The sequence below is a fragment of the Dioscorea cayenensis genome, chromosome 7 (assembly GCF_009730915.1).
Source record: "Dioscorea cayenensis subsp. rotundata cultivar TDr96_F1 chromosome 7, TDr96_F1_v2_PseudoChromosome.rev07_lg8_w22 25.fasta, whole genome shotgun sequence".
Taxonomy (NCBI): domain Eukaryota; kingdom Viridiplantae; phylum Streptophyta; class Magnoliopsida; order Dioscoreales; family Dioscoreaceae; genus Dioscorea; species Dioscorea cayenensis.
Genome location: NC_052477.1, coordinates 3,144,558 through 3,164,610, shown reverse-complemented (window position 1 = coordinate 3,164,610; position 20,053 = coordinate 3,144,558). Strand labels below are relative to the sequence as shown.

Here is a 20,053-nt window from a genome sequence, read left to right as displayed (position 1 = left end):
ACGGGTATAAAACGTCTTGTCTAATAGAAACCGATGTCGACTTCCAGCGGATGTGTCACATTCACTCGATCTTCAAATGCTCTGTAGTCGATCTTGTTGTGGAGAAAGACGATGTGGCATTGTCGAATCCTACTGAAAATGAGTTCTTCTCGTTGTAAGATTATTCTCTTTTACGTTTATCTAGTTGTATAAGTTCATTACGGTTTAACTTTGATAGGCTCTGTTTAAATATATTCTGTTTGCATTTAAATTTTATCTTCATCGTGTAATTATTTGACTTAAGGTTTAAATTATGATTTTATCATTTAAGCACATTATGTCTCTGTTTAACTTATGGATGGTTTCATTTAAACTGAAGCGTTAGCAGGAATTCAGATTCTGCAAGCGCTCCAGGTCAACCCCATGGCGAACTGTGGGATGCCTTCCTTCCTCGTTAAATCATTCTGAAGTGTTGTCATTGGATATCGGACAACGTTTTGAAGGCGTTGAACATTTCAGGGACGCACTTCGAAATTTTGCAATCAAATGGAATTTTGACTTCAAATTCATAAAGAACGAGAAACACCGGGTGACTGTGGAATGCGCTGCCATTGGTTGTGAATGGCGCCTTCATGCATCAAAAGAATATAATAAAAATACTTTAAGAATAAAGACAATGAACCCGTCACACACTTGCGGTGGTGGAGTGGGATCGACCTCACACATGAAAGCGTCCAAAAAATGGGTAAGTGCACGGGTGATTCAGAAACTCAAAGACCGACCCTTGTACAAAGCCATCGACATTCAGAAGGACATGTTGCAGGAACATTTCTTCGACACTTGGAGGTCAATTTCATGAAAGCCAACGTCAGACTAGGGAAGACATTGAGAGAGGAGTGCTGGTCTATATACTTTCGTATTGCGTGGGCATCCACGGCTAAAGATTTTGATGATGCTGTGAATGAACTGCAGGCTATATCACCCGAAAGCCCATCACTGGTTGATTAATAAATCAGATAGGCACATTGGTCGAATTATCTGTTCAGAGGCGAACGCTGGGGTGAGATGTATTCAAATGTCGCGGAATCGGTCAATGCTTGGATTAAAGAAGCTTGGCATTTGCCGGTAACGAAAATAGTCAACTCCATATGGTATTTGAATGTTTATTTTCACTTAAGAATTTGTATTATCTTTTAAAATAGTTTATAAATATTCAAATATCTTTTTCTGTATTTAACCATCTACATCATTGTTTAATTTATGATAACTGTTTAATAAAGTGTGTTTATGTTTAACTATCAATGTCTTTGCTTAACCTTGTTTGAGATTTGTATTGTACGCTGTACAAGATCAAGTTGATACGCATGTTATTCAACCGCCGTGAGCAAGCGAACAAATGGGAGACCTACTTGTGCCCGGACATACATTCGAAGGTGGAGATATATACATGTTGAGGATAGACGAAATCTTCGTGTTGGTCGTTGTGTTGATAATCGTTATGAAGTGATTGACCAGTGTAGGTACTCTGTAGATCTTTCCATCAGAACATGCTCATGTCACAGGTGACAAGTTTATGGTATCCCGTGCAAACACGCTTGCGCTGCAATAATCCAGACAGACACTAACGTTCATCGATTTATTAGCGGCTACTTCACTGTCGACAATTACAAATTGGCGTATAAAGAAGCTATATTACCCATACTCGATGATGACAAGCCTATGGACGAAAATCGTGAACTGCGTCTGCGACCGCATGTGATGAGAAGGCAACTTGGGCGTCCTAGGTAAAAGAGGATCGAGTCACAAGCCTTTGAGGTCCGCGAGTTACGTTGCAGCCGCTGCCACGGCTCCGGTCACAATCGCAGATCTTGCAATGAAACTGTCGCCGACTAGCCATTGTAAAACAACTGATTTTTAAAAAGAAACAAACTTAATTGTGTGCCAACTTTTCATTTTTAAACAGAGAAAACCTTATTGTTACAGTTAAATCATGTATTTAAATAGAGAAATTGTTATTTTAAACGGTAAATAGTTATTTTCACAAGTGACTAGTTCGTCTTAAACTGTAACATGGATATTTAAACAATGACATTGATAGTTAAACAATGAAACTTAAAATTAAACAATGAAAGTGCAAGTTGAACAATGATACTGGAAGGTTAAAAAAATAGTCAAGTATATAAATATAGATACATGTAAATTTACATTGACAAAATTTGTCATGTTCTTCGAAAATAATGATTGAATTTAAACTGGTTTACATTTGAAACTAAGACAACGTATTCTATGAACCTGCTTTCGAACACTCCCCTTTGGCAGTGATGCCGGCTGCCCTCCCCTCCTTAAGTATGCGGGAAACATACTTTAATCGCAGATAAGGGACGTCCGTCTACGGTAGCCGTAGCTTCTCATCAGCGAGTAATTGCTCGATAAACCGCATCACATAGACGGCGCAGTCGACACTTCCTTGTTTTTGTCGTGGGGTTTCAGTGTCGTGAACAAGTGGGTACTTTGCGGTCGCCGACTTGCCGAACTCCATGTCGATACAAAGGTCGAATAGGTTCCGCTGTGGAGCTAGGTATACAAGTTGATATTAGAATACCGGTTATTTACCAAACACTATTACTCAAACACAAATTATTAAAACACTTACCATATCTAGCGCGTCTTTATCGTATTCCTTGCTTTGGCATGAAGAATAATGCATGTATTCTTGTTTATCATTGTCAAGGATGACGACGTGGAAGTGGTCATTCATAATTATCGGGAGGATGAAAATTTCAACATCATGCAAGTTGCGCGCGGTATCTGCGATTATAGCCATAGTGGTATCATGCGCGTCGCTCTGCATTGACATAAACAACGCCAGTGGTCGTGTTATGGAGGCGCGCTTCTTATAACGATATGGTACTATGCTCAGCGAATTTTGGATTATACATACGAAAGCGTCCATCACATCGTTTGCGACCATCTCCTTCCCCTCAAACAGATCGAATAGCCTGGACCGTGTGGTGCTGACAGAGTCGTTTTTCCACACGACATTGCTGCGATTAAACGGTAACAGAGATACGTAAACAATATTGTAAATATTTAACTGATACATCAACCATTTAAATTCTATGTGGAATATTTAAACGTTAACTATATAAATTAAATGGTAACATATAATAGTTTAAATTCTATCTGGAATATTTAAACGTTAAATATATAACTTAAAGGGTAACATGTAATAGTTTAAATGCTATGTGGAATATTTGAACGTTAACTATATAACTTAAAGGGTAACATATAATAGTTTAAACAATACCATAAAAACTTCAAACTTACTTGTCCATAGGGCAGTTGAGGAAGATCCTTATCAACTCCTGTTCGTACTTGTTGAGGTGCGATTGGCCAACGTATTTTTTTTCTTTTTCGGAATAAAGACTTTCCGAACTTCTTCTAATTTTTGATTGGCATTGATCTTCTCTCTCGTCGCCATTTCGGCGGCATTCCCTTGACCCTCGTCAACAGCTGTTTTGGGATCATCATGCGATACTGTTGTTGACAGTTGTCGGTGTTTAGCACCAGCATCATCTTTCTTCGATGCGGGCACGATGGCAGCATCAAGCGGAGACATATCCTTACATGCTTCTTGTTATTGTGGGATTATGTCTGCCTTCGATGCGGCACTGTCGGCCGTTGGTTCCACCGTGACTATGATTTCGTTGACAATAGAGTCAACGACCTTCTCAACGGTGGCCACGGCAACAACATCAACGGGAGACACAATGTTAGCTGGTTCTTGTTCTTCAGGGATTATGTCCATCTTTAATACCGCATTGTCAGCCGCCCGTTCCACCGGGTTTATGATTTTGTTAACAATAGAGTCATTGATCTTATCAACCATGGCAATGGCAACAACATCTGCGATCTCCTCCACTGTGACGGCCATGTCATCAAAGGTAAGACCATCAGACGTCGATGGTGCTGTTATTGTTTCATCATCAGCCGACGGTAGAGACGGAGGCATTATTGTTTTCCTCTTTTTCGCAAGCCTCTTTGAATGAGGCCGATTTCGAATGGCCTCCTCGATGATGTCGTCGTCATCGAATTCTGACGCCGCGTCCGTCCCGGGTGCTTCATATGTTCGGAGGGACGACGTAGTCGATTGTGACCGGCCTTCCAATGGCTCAACCCAAGCGATAAGCCGAGGGAACTCGGTCATCAATATCTGGCAAGCCTGGCGAAGAGGTGCAGTGATATCCTCGCCTAGTGCCATCGGGGGCGCTGCCACGGTCGGGGGGCTACCACGATCGGAGGGACTGCCACGATCAGGGGACTGTCGATGTTATCGTCGGTATGGGTGTTGCAATCGGGCGGGGTAGGGGAGGGCTTCTCCGGCGTCGAGTAATGCGTGCGCGTTTTGGGCTGGAAGTAGAAGAACGGCGTTGAGCGCGCACGGAAGAGGTTGCCCTCTCATCTTGCCTTTTAAGCAAGTGGTTCTTGAGCAATAGCATCCAACCGACGGTAGGCCCGAACAAATATATCTTCATAAGCATTCGCCAGAACCAGCTCAGGAAACTAACATGTGTAAACCAAACAATCTTAGCGAAATCATTCAGTTTAAACAATAAAAACTATAGTTAAACATTGAGCTTATATATTTAAATTATAGCATAAACGTAAATAGAGAACAAAATTTTTAAACATTGAAGAATGCTTTTTAAATGGTAAATGAACAAAGTTAAACGGTAAATAATATGTTTAAACATTAACGTCTACTGTTAAACACATTATTCATGATTTATTACCTCTTTTCATTCGAGAGATGACAAACTGGTTTCTATCGTCGCTTGCTTCCGGTAAGTATTTTCACCGTAGCACAGCATCCTTGGGATCTTGCAGAAACGGACTTTCTGTCCGATTCCGGTCAGCTCGTAAAATCAGATGTTAAGCGCAACCGTGCAACCCTTAATATACCTTGTGTTGGTCTTTTTCCCCGCACATCTAGCTAGCACTCGAGCAGCTGCTTGTGGAATGTCCTCCATAAGCCACTTGTGCGTCGCCTGCGCCCATGCGTATCACCCTATGCCAGGTAGATTATCGACATAATCAACGATCCAGTTAGGAACCGAGCAGGAGGTATTTGGGAAGAGGATTTTACCCATGAGGTAAACTATCAGTAGTTTCGCAAGATTTTCTTCTTCTCCCCTCTGTCCAACGAGTTGCTAAAGAGTGTTCCTGATGGAGTCTCTGTGTCTCTCGTAGGTTTTGGATAAATACCTCTCTTCGAAAGCTAAGTGTGTTTTCTTCTTCTGAAACACGACTGCGTCTCCATCGCAACGCAGACCAAGAACGAGGGCCACATCTTTAGGCTTGAAAGTCAGCATGCTTTCCCCGATCCTGAATTTATGGTGCGGCTATCGTACCTTTGCAACAGAGAATCAAGAAGGGCATGCTCTTGGAATATAGCTTCCAACTCAGTAAATGCTGCAAACAGTATCCTTCAGATGATCTCCCAGTGTCGAGGGATCAAGTGAATTTTCAATTCAGCCACGGTCTTCACTACCGGTGTTAAGTAGCATCGGCCATTAACTAGATTGACCGCCATAATCACAAGCCTGCGACAATAACAGCACATTTAGCCAGCCGTATTCACAAATTGTTAAGCGAAATATAAGTTGTTAAACGGTAAACTCTCAATTCTTAAATAGTGATATCACTTGTTAAACAGACCTATATTATTAAATAGGGATACCAATATTTAAACGGAGACGACAAAACTTAAACGGTAAAAGCTTATTCTTTAAACAGAGACCATTTGTACAACTTCAACCTTATCAATTGAAAGGGGAAACGTACATTATAAACATTACACAAATCACAACAATCGAAAAACTATTTCGATCGTGTACATAGACGAAAATGTAAAACAAAACAAAACCCTAGCCGAGAAATCTCCCTGCAGACTAACATAACCCCAGCCGATAAATCCCTCTGCAGGCTTCAATGTCTTCCAATAAAAACAAAATCACAAAAAAAAACCGAAAAATGTTTCTTTGTAACAGAATAGTTAACATAAAACCATAATCAATACCTTAAATTGCAAACTGATGAAATGCCGAATACTTGTGTGGGACTTCTCCTTCGAGACACCGGTGGAAAGGGAAAAGTTGAATTTTACAGAGGATGTGCCGCAAAAATGGCTGGAGACGCGAGTTGAGAGAAGACAAGCAAACGCCTCAAATGGCTGTAGCCCTAAGAAAAACCCCCCCACTCCTCTCACACCGCCGAAATGGCTGCAGCCACGACTTCCCGTGCAAGGGCATTTTCGTTCATAAAATTTAAAAATCACTCCGTTAACCACCGTTACATACTTTGGGGGTTTCAAAATCATGGAGTGCAAAAGGAAGGGTGTTTGGGGGATTGCAAGGGGTTTTTTTTTGGCAATATGGCAAATTTAGGGGCTTTTTTTGATAATTTCTATTTTTTTAATCTACCAAAATTGATTAAAGCAGAGATAGAAGTAGAACCAGAGGGAGAAATGTAATATTTATTGCAATTCAAATTCTCTCTCTTTCTTTTTCTTCAACGAATAAATGTAATAACATAAAAAAATATGTTTGGATATTATTAAAATTCCTGAAAATCAAAGTGAATATGATTTTTTATTAGAGAATCTATAAGTTTTTTTTTTTAACTTTATTCCTCTTCTCTTATTTTCAATAAAGAATAAAATTACAATAAATCTAGAAATATAAGTTTTAGTTGACAAAACTGAAACTATGATTGTAATACCCTGAACCTTTGGATAATTACTGAAAAAATATATTTAAGGTATTACTACAGTTGCAGTAAGATTTTTGTACAGAGTAATTTTGGTGAGAAACCCAAGTGGAAAGAACAAGGACTTAAATGTAAAAGTTTTTAAAAGATTTTGGGTTAAAGAGTAATAGAAAAAGGATTGATATAAAATATTTATGAAAACCGAGGACTGAAAGGTAAGATGGAAGGGATCTTTTTAAAATGTTGTGTTATAACCTGGGGGCCGTTGGGTAATTTAAAAGGACCTTTTTAGAATACTATTTCATAATTCAAGGACCATTTGGGAGTTTTTCAGTGACTGTTTTGTAAGAAATTATATTTTGAGGGACTAAAAGTGAATTTCGGCTGAAAACTTAAGTTGGAGAAAACTCTAGATTTTGATGGTTCATCTTCTTCTCCACCATTTTGCTACTAAAGAATCCCGAGAGTTTTTTTAATGAAGAAATGAGAGAGAAATTAGAGGTTTTTAAAGAGAAAAACTTGGAGATCGTCGGAGGGAGCTCGCCGGAGGGATGACTTGGCTTGGTGTTGTTCAGGCTTAGGAGATAGTTCCGGGCCTAGGAAGGAACCCAAGGACACCAGGTGAGTTGGTAGTGGCTATTATTTTAAATAATTGATTTAATTATTATTATTTTGAAATAATTGTTTAATGGCTAGTATTTTGGGAAATAAATGTTTAAGTATTTCATTTTATCATGTTTGATTTCATATATAGTTGAAATATACGTATATTTGTTTGCCATTGATGTTCATGATAACCGTATTGATACATCCGTTTTGTATAATTATACGTATGTGTGAATAGTGAAAATACATGTATATGTGATTTAATTATTCAATTCTTGTATTTATTTTTGATGGGTATATATGCTTTGATTTGGAGTGATTTGCGAAACCATGTGAGCATATTAAAGATGTTTTATCGGCATTGTTAGTAGAATTGGTTTTCATTCTTGGTATAGGAATGGTATCGTGGATCTGGGCTTTACTGGTATTATGCATTGTTATACTTTTGACATTGACTTTGTGGAAAATAATGTTTATTCCCGATATGTGAATGCTTGTCCTGGATAAGGATCCTGTGATATGATTTATATCGATTGAATTATTCATCGTATCTATTTGATGGTTTTCGACGCTGACGGCGGGCTAAGGCCCGACTACTGCGATGAGTGGGTCCCCACGGGCCGACCTTTAGAGGTGGCGTGGTGGACCCCGGGTGTTGATTACTACGAGGGCCGTTCGGTGGGAGTGTAGAGCCCCGATCGGATATTCATCGGGTAGCCGGGGTCACCGACCGGTGAACCGATGGGTCAACGTTAAGGGACATGAGTTCCTTGACGGCCTCGAACCCTAGCCGCGCCACGGCGAAGGTTTAGAGAGTTTTCTAGACCATGTTATCGTTTGGGTGAGTGTTGGGTATTCTTGTATTTTTGAATTTGAGATTTATGTTATTTTTTTGAATTGTGATGAGGCGAGCTCTCACGAAATTTGTGTTTTCGGAGAAAAATCAAATTGATGTTGATCTATGTTGAATTTATGTTTCGAAAGTTCTTTAAAAGATTGTATTTTTGCTAGAATTCGGTATTTTTGGAAAAAGTTGGAAAAATTATTTGAGCAGTTGGTATTTATATACTTTATATATACTCGTATTTAAGTATTTGAAATTATTAAGCCACTACCGACCAACTGAATGTGCTGTAGCTGCAGGAGCAGGACCCTAGATTGTCTGACCGAGTATAGAGCTAGTCAGGGTTGAGTCCAGGGACTGCAGTGGGTCCCCCTTTTCTTTATTTCTTGTCATTGTTGTTGTGATCTTAGTAGCGGTTGTACCCTGCAAATTTGAGTTATCGTATTCATGATATTTATGTATTTGAACCTGTAGTTGGTGTGAAATTGTAAATTGTGATTTGTAGGTCTGATTTTGTTTAAAGCAGGGTGTCAGTTTCCAGTTAAAAGGGAATTTTAACTGATGGGTGCCACATTTACCTCGGTAGAAGGGGTGGGTGTGACAATGATTAACAAATTGATTGAAAATTAAGATTGTGACAAACCAAGCGTGTGATAAAATTGAGAATGTTTAATTAATTATTGTTGTCTTTATTGTTTAGGAGCAATAGTCAATCTCCAAATCAATTTAGGAATGATATAAAACTTTCAAATTAAACATCAAATCATCAATAATCAATACATTTTTTTTCTTGGTATGTGAGTATAAGAAACAACAACCACTGATTAGCCTAGTAATTGTTACAAAATCAGTGCGTGAGTAAGGCACAGGATTGAATCCATGTGCCGAAGACTGTAATACTATTGTTTATATACTTTTCTAGGCCCATGTATTGTTTACTGGGTTTGGATAAGTCCCCTATGAGAGATGATGCATCCCTCCCCTCCAAAGTTGCATAACAAGGGTCTTTCAAGTCATTTATGGTGCATCTTAGGACATAAGATCATTAATACACCGTAATTTATGCATTTTTGTACATTTTTGTCCCTTGACATTGCTTGTCTCTTTCGTCAATATATATATATATATATATAAGAAACCACAATTCAATACAATGAATACATGGTAATTTTTCAAAGCACCCATTGGTTGCATCCTACATTCTTGTTCTTTCTTGTGGCTGAATAAAACCCTGAACTATCCACATATGGACTAAGCTTTTATCATGGAGCATGTGATCTCTGGCTTAGATAGGCTGGTTGAGCTTGATCCAAATCCAAATTGGATTAACCCAGTCTTAGTTGGGTTAGATGGATTGGACCTTACTGGTTAGGCTTTACTTGGGCTAAGCAATATTATTCACATGACACTAAATATTTGATATTATTTTGTACATGCTTGGAAAAATAATAAAAGCAAGTACTCCATCTCATGACATCAATTTGTTAGCCAAGCATTTCAATCAACAATCTAGTAATAAATTTATCTAGTCATTAGTGGACAGATGTATTGTGATAATGAGCAATAAGCGTAAGAAATTTTATTGAGCTTGTTTCTTTTGCATTGTAATGTTCTAATACTATAAATTAGAAGCTCTTCTGCAATCAAATAATATTAGTCTTTTTTATTGAAAGAACTATTTGGAAGGATCTTATCAATCTCTACATCATCCAAAGAGAAGATTGTTGTGGTACTTATTTGCTCAATGCTTTTGAATTATTGAATAATGAAATGATCATCTAAAGTGTTATGTTGATTTGCCACTATTTATATACTTCTTTTTGTTTTCAAATAATACTCTTACATGAATTATGTTTGATCATTTAAAGGTTTGACACCTGCATAATGACTCCAATTTGTTCGCTGATTGATTTTTCTTTTAATTGTTTTAAATAGGTGCAAAAAAGTATGTGTATTCCATGATATATATTGTTCTTCTTGCTTTCACAATTTTTTTTTAATCCTTGAATTGGAGCCAAAATTATGGAAATTTTGTCAATGCCATAGACATGACCTGTGGTTTTTGCATGTGTTCATTTGGATTGAAGTGCGGAAAAGTAAAAAGAAATGGCCTGACTTATCCTCACTTATGGTGTTTATTTCTTTTGAAGTGTGAGAAGTGACACTTCTCCTACTTCTAAAATGAATTTTGAACTAAATCCACTTCAACACTTTTTTTACTGAAATGGGGTGGAAGAAGTGAGCCAATTTATAAAAACTCACTTCCAAACCTCTTTTTAAATTCATAAAATTCGACTAAATATCTAAAATTTTCAGTTATACTCTCACTTTCTAACAAATAAACACTATAAATATTAGAAGTGATATCTTTTCCCCAAATTCAGGAATACGCCATTTCCCCTAACTTTCTCCGTTCCCCTAGTTTCCCACAAGTGAATAGACAGTGAAAAAGCCATTCGTTTGGGCTTTCATGTTATGATCAACAAAAAGGGGCAATGCTTTTGGAACTAATGGTGTTTATCTAAATAATATATGGCGTCATCTCAGCATTGCTACTTTCACCATCATCCCTAGAAACATTTGACATTCCTTCCATGGTATTGGCATGCATTCTTAAAGATATGATATTAAATAATAACATTAGTAAAAACCACTTCAACAGTTCAACAAAATGAAAAAGAATAAAAGTTTATTGCATGAAAACATCAATCCAATCAAGATCAATGTTATTTTTAGGAGAAATGCGAGTGTTATCTAATCCACAAGCAAGGAAATTAAAAAGCATTGATCCAAATTAGCTTAGAATCCTAGACATCTAATCCATGATTTCTATAGAAATCAAAATGAACTAATGAAATAAAATCAAACAAAAACAAATTGAAGAATGATTGCATGAAAATATCAATCCAGGCATGATCAATGTTACTTAAAATCAAATATTCTTGATATCTAATGATGATTTTTTTATTATGTTAAATATAATAATAATATGAAAGAAAAATAAGAATACAGACGATTCGAATAACAAATTTGGCACATTAAAAGATAATTTTTATATTTGTTATTAATTAAAATTAATAAAATACGGTGTTCATCACAATTAGTTGAATATCTTAAATAGTGTAGCCCACTTTTTGTCTTTGTCCTTTTTTTAATTTAAATAAATGTTGTCTTTTTTTTAATTTAAATAATGTATGATACAGTGAAGTGTCAATCAAATCAAGCCAAACAATGAGCCATTATCTAAGGAAGGTTGTATTTAATAATTTTTTATTTTATTTTATTTTTAAGCATGTTGGTCATAAAATATTGAGTCAAAACTCGTACACAACTACTATTCATAACTTCCAGAAATACACCCTCAGTCGAGAATCAAACTCTCACCACTCGGTGAGAGCTCTATCGGCGACCCGTATACCAATAGACCCACGGGTCGTTGGCAAAATCACTAAGTTAAGTTGTATTTTTATTTCGTCTTGTGCTCCGCAAAAAAGCACCGAGTTAAGTTACATTTTATTTTAATGTTCATCAATGTTTTAGTTTTTGTTTTAACTAAAAAAACACAAAATATATAAATTATAATATTCAATGAAAACTTTCATATGATATTTACATTTGATTAGATCATTTATCATAAGTAACTTTTTTTTTGAAATTTGATGGTGCATTAAGGTTTGGTATTAATTTCTTGTTATGTGAAATTATTTTCTTAGAGCTTATGTGTGGAAATTATTTTCTTAGAGCTTATGTGTGGAAATTAGCTTGCATTTGTCAGAAATTTTGATTTTTCAAGTTTATTTGATTATAATTTTGATGAACTTGATAAGTTATTTCAAGCTAATAAATAAATAAGCTGACATCCAACGTATATCTCTTTTTTTAAAAGTCTATTATAATGCATTTCATTATTTATTATATAAAGTTTTACAATATTCTCAATTTTTAATTAAAACCCCCACAATAATTTCATCAAAACCATTTGAATATCTAGTGTCTCATGACAAACATTATATAAGATATTTTAAATATAAAAAAAGAGTAAAATTCATATTCATAAATTATAACCAAACTAAATCAATAAATATATATATATATATATACACCAGCAAATAAAACTATAGTTTTTTTAAGAGACAAGAGATTTCAATAATTTTCAAAGGATGACAAGTAACCCAAATATTATATATTTACTATGCCATCAAAGTCACTAGTACTTTAAAAAAAAAAATGGAAATGTAATCAATTGACATGATAATAAAGCGAATAAAATACAACTCTCCAAAGTCGTAATATATATATATACATGCACATATACAAACATGTGCTGATTCCAAACCAACCAAAGTTGAATACTGTTCAAGTCTTCTCATGATATTTTTCTAGAATCATAGGAACATAAGAAGCATGTCAAGGGGATTAGTTGCAACTTCTATCAGCTAGTGGAAGACTAGTCAATGGAATAAGACTTTGATTCATACCAAGTCTTCATAAACATCATCATCTCTGTTAATAGAGGGACCCATCACCCTAACTTCTTTATAACTGTAGTTAGAGAAAAAGATTAGCTTAGGATATATAAGGTTAGGAAAATTGGCTCTCACAGGCGATGTGGGACTATGGACCAGATTAACCACTGCGTCCCAATACCCCCTGGGCCCACAAAGGATGTGGGACCCAAAATCCTAGTCACGGCCGATCGGAACAGTAGCTCTGATACCATATTAATACAGGGACCCACCACCCTAACTTCTCCATAACTGCATGGAAGGATTGGATTAGGATATATAAGACTAGGAAGATTGGCTCTCACAGGTGATGTGGGACTATGGACCAGGTTAACCACTGCGTCCCAACAATCTCTACCACTCAATCTCATACACAATTCAATTATATAAACTAACAAATCTTATAGAGAAGAAGACTGACCTCAATCTTTCTCTTCTTAAAAAAGTTCTTCATGGGGAAGGTTTGCTGCACTGAAGCTGATGATGAAAGTGCCCAGTTGTTGGGGTTCTTAATGGCTGTGGTCATAGCTTTGGTGCTCATGCTCATCTGTATGCAGCCACGACGCCGTTTGGTCGTACAGGCAGTTCCGAGATGCTACTACTGAGTGTTTCATTCAAAGTCGAAAACAATTCGTAGGTTTTCATGTTTCATGCTTGTTCTGTCCGTCTGTCTGTCTCTCTCTATATATATATATATGAAGAAAAGAATAATTTTGGATTTATTTATTCCACAATTCAAGCTGTTTGATTGAAAGTAAAAAGAGTTACCTGATTGTGTGTATTGTTTTCTGATTCATTCCATCATTTCATTGCCCTTCTTGTGCTCAACCTGATTTGAAAATCATGGTGAGAACAAGTCCGTATGCTTTAATGTTTCATACTCGTTCTCTCTGCAAGAAAAAGAGGAAGAAGAATTTTGGATTGATTTCTTCCATAAGTCATATTACATGATTTAAAGTAAACAAGAGTTACCCAATTGTGTGTATTGGTTTCTGATTCATTCCATTTCTCTTCTTGCAGTCAACCTTATTTGAAAATCATGGTGAGAAAAAGCATCTATGAAACAATCCACACACTTTTTCATGTTTCATACTTGTTCTCTCTACAAGAAGAAAAGAAGAATTTTGGATTTATTCATTCCATAATTCATACTTATTTGGTTTATAGTAAAAAGAGTTAACAGATTGTGTGTATTGTTTTCTGATTTATTCTATTTCTCTTCTCGCATTCAACCTGATTCGAGAATCATGGTGCGAATAAAGCATCTGTGAAACAATCCAGACTCTTTTCATGTTTCATACTAGTTCTCTCGACAAGAATTGAAGAAATTTGGATTGATTCATTCAATAATTCATACTATTCAATTGAAAGTCAAAAGAGTTACCTGATTGTATGCATTGGTTTCTGATACATTCCATTTTTCTTTCCTGCAGTCAACCTGATTTGGAAGTCATGGTGAGATCAGTGAAACAATCCATACTCGTTTTCTCTGCAAGAAGGAGAAATTTGGATGGACTCATTCAACAGTTCATACGATTCAATTTAAAGTTAAAGAAGTAACCTGATTGTGTGTATTGGTTTCCATTTCATTCCATTTCTCTTCTTGCACTCAACCTCACTTTAAAATCATGGTGAGAAATCAGAATTGGAGCTGCTCATTTCAGCATAGTAAAATCACAAAAATGAGATTTTTTTTTACTTACCTTGTTTCATCATACAAAATATGTCAATCAGCTAATCAATTGCAATTCTGCTACAATCCTAAATACCAAATTCAATGACATGATAGAATTCCACAAATTTCATTACAAATGAAAAGAATGACCATAAAAAACATAGCAGGGCAGTCATGACCAGAGCTCCTGCCAACTTCCCTTCCGTCGATAACCCTTAGACAAGCTACTAACAATTCAAGAATGCAAGACATAAACAATTGCATTATGTCATTGTGTCAGCAAGATTAAAATAATAAAAAATTAATATTTAAATTAGATATGTGGCCGTACAATTTGAGACATGGAAAACTTCTACAAGTGGACAGTTATAATGAAATGGAGGGAGTCCTTTCATAACTTCATTTTGACATCTATTTTGTTGTATACTTCAGGTGACTTCACATCTTCCCAGGCGGTATAGATCATCAATTTAAAGCACTTACCTTGCAACTGGTGCTCGGAAAACGAATTGTGCTTCTATATTAGAATCACGGGTGAAGGTGTATTTTTGGAATTGTGAGTAGTGATTGTGTGCGGGTGGTCCCAAAGACCTTGCCCTCACTTGCTCCGCCGAAGTTTGTGTACACCCCTACCTTTCTCAACGGTCTAGCCGCTCATCTTGGTAAAAAAATAAAATAATAATAATAATAATTAAATAAAATAAATCATTGCAAGTGAGCAACACGGAAAGCCTAAGGCTTAAACCAACCAACATGTGCCCATTCAAAGTTGAAGACTTCAGGTCTCCTCATCATGGTCTTCTAAAATCTTAGGAACACAAAAAAAGAAGCTCCATGCCAAGGGGAGTAGTTACAGTTTCTATCAGCTAGTGGAGACTAGTCCTCAATGCACAAGACTTTGATTCATACCAAGTCTTCATAATCGTCAACTCTACTACTCTTACACAATGCAATTATATAACTAGCAAATCTTATAGAGAAGACTAACCTCAATCTTTCTCTTCTTAAAAGAGTTCTTCATAGGAAAGGTTTGCTGCAATGCAATGGAGCTGATGATGAAAGTGCCCAGTTGTTCGGGTTCTTAATGGCTGTGGTGATAGCCTTGGTGCTCATGCTCATCTGTGTCCAGCCACGACGCCGTTTGATTGTACAGGTGGTTCCGAGATACTACTACTGAGAGCTCCATCCAATGTTCGAAACAATTTTTAGGTTTTCATGTTTCATGCTTGTTACTCCATTTGAAGAAAAGAAGAATTTTGGATTTATTCAGTCAATAATTAATACTGTTTGATTGAAATAAAAAAGAGATACTAGATTATGTGTTCTGCTTCATTCCATACTTGTTCTCTCTACAAGAAGAAGAATTTTGGATCGATTCATTCCATAGTTCATACTATTTGATTTGAAGTAAAAAGAGTTACCTGATTGTGTGTACTTATTTCTGATTCATTCTGTCTCTCTTCTTGCACTCATCCTTATTCCAAAAATCATGGTGAGAACAAGCATTTGTGTAACAATCCATACTTTTTTTCATGTTTCATACTTGTTCTCTTTACAAGAAGAAAAGGAGAATTTTGCATTGATTCATTCCATAGTTCATACTATTCAATTTGAAGTTAAAAGAGTCACCTGATTGTGTGAATTGGTTTCTGATTCATTCCATTTCTCTTCTTGTACTCAACCTTATTTGAAAATCATGGTGAGTAACCAGAACTGAAGCTGCTCATTTCTGCAGAGTTAATGATAACAGAAAAAGAGAGTTTTTTTTTTCATCATACAAAATATGTCAATCAGCTGATCAATTGTAATCTGCTATCATCCTAAACATCAAAATCAATAGCATGATTGAATTCCACAAATCCCATTAAGAAGGAAGACGATAACAAACATACCATAGCAGCCATGATCAGAGCCCCTGCCAAATTCTTTTCCCTTGAGAGCCCCTTAGATGACCTTCAAACGACAACTCAAGAATTTAAGCCATAAACCACTGCACGCGAGAATCAAATCCCCAGTGCATCGAAAACTTAAACAGCCACTCCACAAAACCATTGCTACAACATCGAGATGTGAATTGCTATATATTAACATTATACAAGACTACTTATTAAAATAAACATTTTCAACATAGGGTTTTGTACATCAGACCGATAAAAATACATCTTTTATTGGGAAATTTACACATATAAACATATAGGCACATATCTGCATGCCTGATGTACAAATTAGTTCATATCTATTATAATGACCGTATGATAATTTACGTAAGTTGAGTGATTTGAACACGCAACACCTCATGAATTGCACCACGATCCAACATGGCAAGAGTTGGTTCCTCCTTAGATGTTGCAAGCTCCACAAGAGTGATCTTGCGAGAACGGGACTCATCAGGTAAGCGGAAACCATAAAACCACCTGCCTAACTTGAACCAGTTCACACAAATTTGACGTTCAGCTATATGATGGCTTTGAAGGGCTTCAATTACCTCATTGGGCTGTAAGGTCAGCGGAAAAAAGCAGTATTATTCAAGTACAGATATGAATCTTCACATCCAGTCAAATATTACACAGTTTTGCAAGGAAATCAACAGTAATATTCTTAGCAAGTGAAATTTTAGAAGAGAGGTGTTTTAGCAAACAATGAAAACAAGTTTTGGTCAAAAGGAAGAGGATCTACTCATATCTTAAATATATCAACCAAGTATTTATTCGGGGAACATTCCCTAGAAATTTTGTCAATGGAACAGATGGTTCAATTGAACTAAGTCTGTCTTAAAGCAATAACCATAGCATAATAAGAGTCTGGGTGCAGGAAACTTGGCAAATTTTAAATTTAATTTCTTCAAGCAATTGAAAGTATTGGTTTGCATGCAGCTATAATTTTACCAGAAATAAATGAATAGTTCTTCAAGTCAAGTCACAATCAAGTAGAGGATAGAAACATGGATAACAAAAAATTGTGGATCAAGCTTAACAATGAGTTCTAGTGGATGAGTTGCCAGAAATAGCCTTGAAGTTTGTTGTTTTGGTTTTGTCTTCAATTTCTTTCACAAACAACATTGTTAAGGCGGATTAAAAAATTGTGCAAGGCAGGGCAGTGGAATTGGATTGCCTCGGTATTTCCAAATTGTTCCTTTCCATTTGGTTGCAGTTCATATGCCTACCAATAAACTGAGAACAAGATTTCTGCATTCTGCAATTTTTCACACTAACCTCTTCACCATCCAGCTTTAATAAAAATCATTTTCATTGAGACAAAAACCATCAACAAAGAGGCCCCCTTGATCCAAGTTTGGCTTCCAATCCAAATTATGCAACATATCTAAGAATCTAATATCCACCAAAAGAAAATGGAAAATGATGTCTTACAAATCTTGGACTGATCTCTATCAGCAAGAAAATTTAATTTATTACTATTATTTACATAGGAAATAAGTGACAACCAAGTTTTTAAGATTATCCCATTCCATGCTATCTGTATTACAATGGTTATGCAGTTTGCAAGTTATAAGCTTTATTAAAGATTGGAATTGTCCCAATCAAACCACAGCCAACAGATCAAAGCAATATATAATGTTAACCATATAGGGTAATTTAGAACAAACATTTATCTGATGAATCAGTATGTTCATCAAATGCTTAATACTCTGTAAGTGTGACAATACCTAGTATATGCTGAGCATATGGGGACAATGGCTCATAGAAAATTACCAAGGAGAGCTTCCATCAGGACTTTGGATAAGATGCAGATTAATGGCATGAAAACATATATTTAACACAGGAAAATGGGATATTCATATAAAATCAGATATCCCTTGTTTGAACACAATGATAAGCTATAATTCCTGATACAGATTTAGTTTAAGTCAAATAATTCTTGAAGGTGAAGAGTTTGTATAAATGAAAAATTGATTTGAATGCTTACAGGTATCCCGAGAGAAAGTATTGAGTAATGCAATCCAATCAGGTTCAAAAGCGCACTGCTTTGTCTTGTGAACAGAAACAATTGAACATCCTTAAACCCAGCCTCCATAGAACATAATTCTCGAATGGCTCTTAAATAGTATCCAACTTCAAGTGATTCATTTTGAGAGCACTCTTCCACAAACTTAATAACAGAGGATGCTCTATTAGCCATTTTTATGTGATTATTGATGTAGAAAGACCTCCATCCCTATATCATGATACACAAAATCAATAATTCCATTCACATTTTTCATGCATTTTTCTTTGTGAAAGATTACAAAACCATGTCACAACCAATAAGGGAAAAAAATCAAAATGACCTGAAAAAAACTAGGCTACTTGAGAAGGATAGCCTCCCTCCAACTCCAAGTATTAATGGTCCACAAAAACCAACCATTTTATTCACATTTTTCATGCAGTTTTCTTCTCAAAAGACAACTAAATGTTTGAGCAATAAGAAATCTCAAAGTGATATGAAAACAATAACGATCATTCACACAGAACAACATCCATCTCAAGATCCATGGGATTTGAGTTCCTTTCAAAACCTTTCCCAGGACGCTCACAAAAGAAAAATAATCTCACAAACAACAAAATCAAGAAACAAAGACAACAAAATAACAAGAAAAGAGGAAGATTACTCATATGGAGCAACCTCCATCCCAACATAATGGTTTAAAAAATAAACCATTCCATTTTCATGCAAGTTTTTGCCAATAATTGAAAATGATGGGAAAAAATTAACAAAATAAAGAAACAAAAGACATCAAAATAACCAGAAAACACTTGATAGTATTCCTGCACAACAATAATAACCAACGTTTTTCATGCAATTTTCTTCACAATAATTGAAAAATCATTAAAGATCAACAAAATAGAGAAATAAAGGGCATCAAAATGACCTGAAAACACTTAAGACTATTCCAGCAGAACAATAAAATCCACGTTCTTCAAGCAATTTTCTTCACAAGATACAAAGAAACAATCCAAAAAAAAAAAAAAGATCAAAATGACCTGGAAAGCCGAGGATGATGCCTCGTCCGAAGCCAACGCCGGCCACCTCTTCCTGCACAGAGCGAACCACAAGCAATCCGATGCGCAGAGCGCTCTCCAGAAGCGCGAGCAGCTCGCGAGGGAGCACACATCCCAGACCTAGTTCCCAAGAATCCCAAAATCAAATCCCAAAAAAGGGAAATGAAAAAAAAGGAGAGAAGAGAGGCATAGAAGATAAAGACCTCGAGACGGACGGCAATGGCGATGGCGATGTCGTCTGGGAGCCAGTTGGAGCAGGGCTTCGCCGCCATGGCTGAGCTCCTTGCTCCTCTTCTATGAATGTCAACCGTAGAACATCTGATTCACCTACTTCGTTTATATATATATATAATATATATATAATATATATAATATTCCCACCATGTTTTTCTTACTTCTCTATTTTAATTAATTGACATTGATTTAAAAAATCAATTAAAATTACTTGGTGATATAAAATTTATAAAAAAAAAAATTATATTTATTTTTCAAAATTATTTTTGTTTAAGCCATTGGATGGGTTATTTAGGTCATGTAGAAGTTATATGAACTCCTTGAAGCAAAAAGGATCGCGGTGGCAGAACATACCTTCAATTACTATATATATATATATATTTTTTTTCTGAAAAAAAAATTACTATATTGATTAAAATAACAATCTCAAGTCATGCATATATTT

General features: G+C 35.9%; 1 protein-coding gene and 1 long non-coding RNA gene across 2 annotated transcripts; both read right to left on the bottom strand.

Moving 5' to 3' along the window:
• Positions 1-13,310: 13,310 nt before the first annotated feature.
• LOC120264878 lies at positions 13,311-15,022 on the bottom strand. The gene is made up of 3 exons (XR_005537581.1): positions 14,087-15,022; positions 13,471-13,804; positions 13,311-13,383 (listed from the first exon to the last, which is right to left on the bottom strand). It is a non-coding gene; the product is annotated as an uncharacterized LOC120264878 (long non-coding RNA).
• A 1,459-nt stretch (positions 15,023-16,481) lies between these two features.
• On the bottom strand, positions 16,482-19,697 carry LOC120264876. The gene is made up of 4 exons (XM_039272754.1): positions 19,578-19,697; positions 19,357-19,494; positions 18,302-18,550; positions 16,482-16,871 (listed from the first exon to the last, which is right to left on the bottom strand). Exons 1-4 carry the CDS (start codon positions 19,644-19,646, stop codon positions 16,638-16,640), a joined length of 690 nt encoding a protein of 229 aa, XP_039128688.1. The 5' UTR covers positions 19,647-19,697; the 3' UTR covers positions 16,482-16,637.
• Positions 19,698-20,053: the final 356 nt, after the last annotated feature.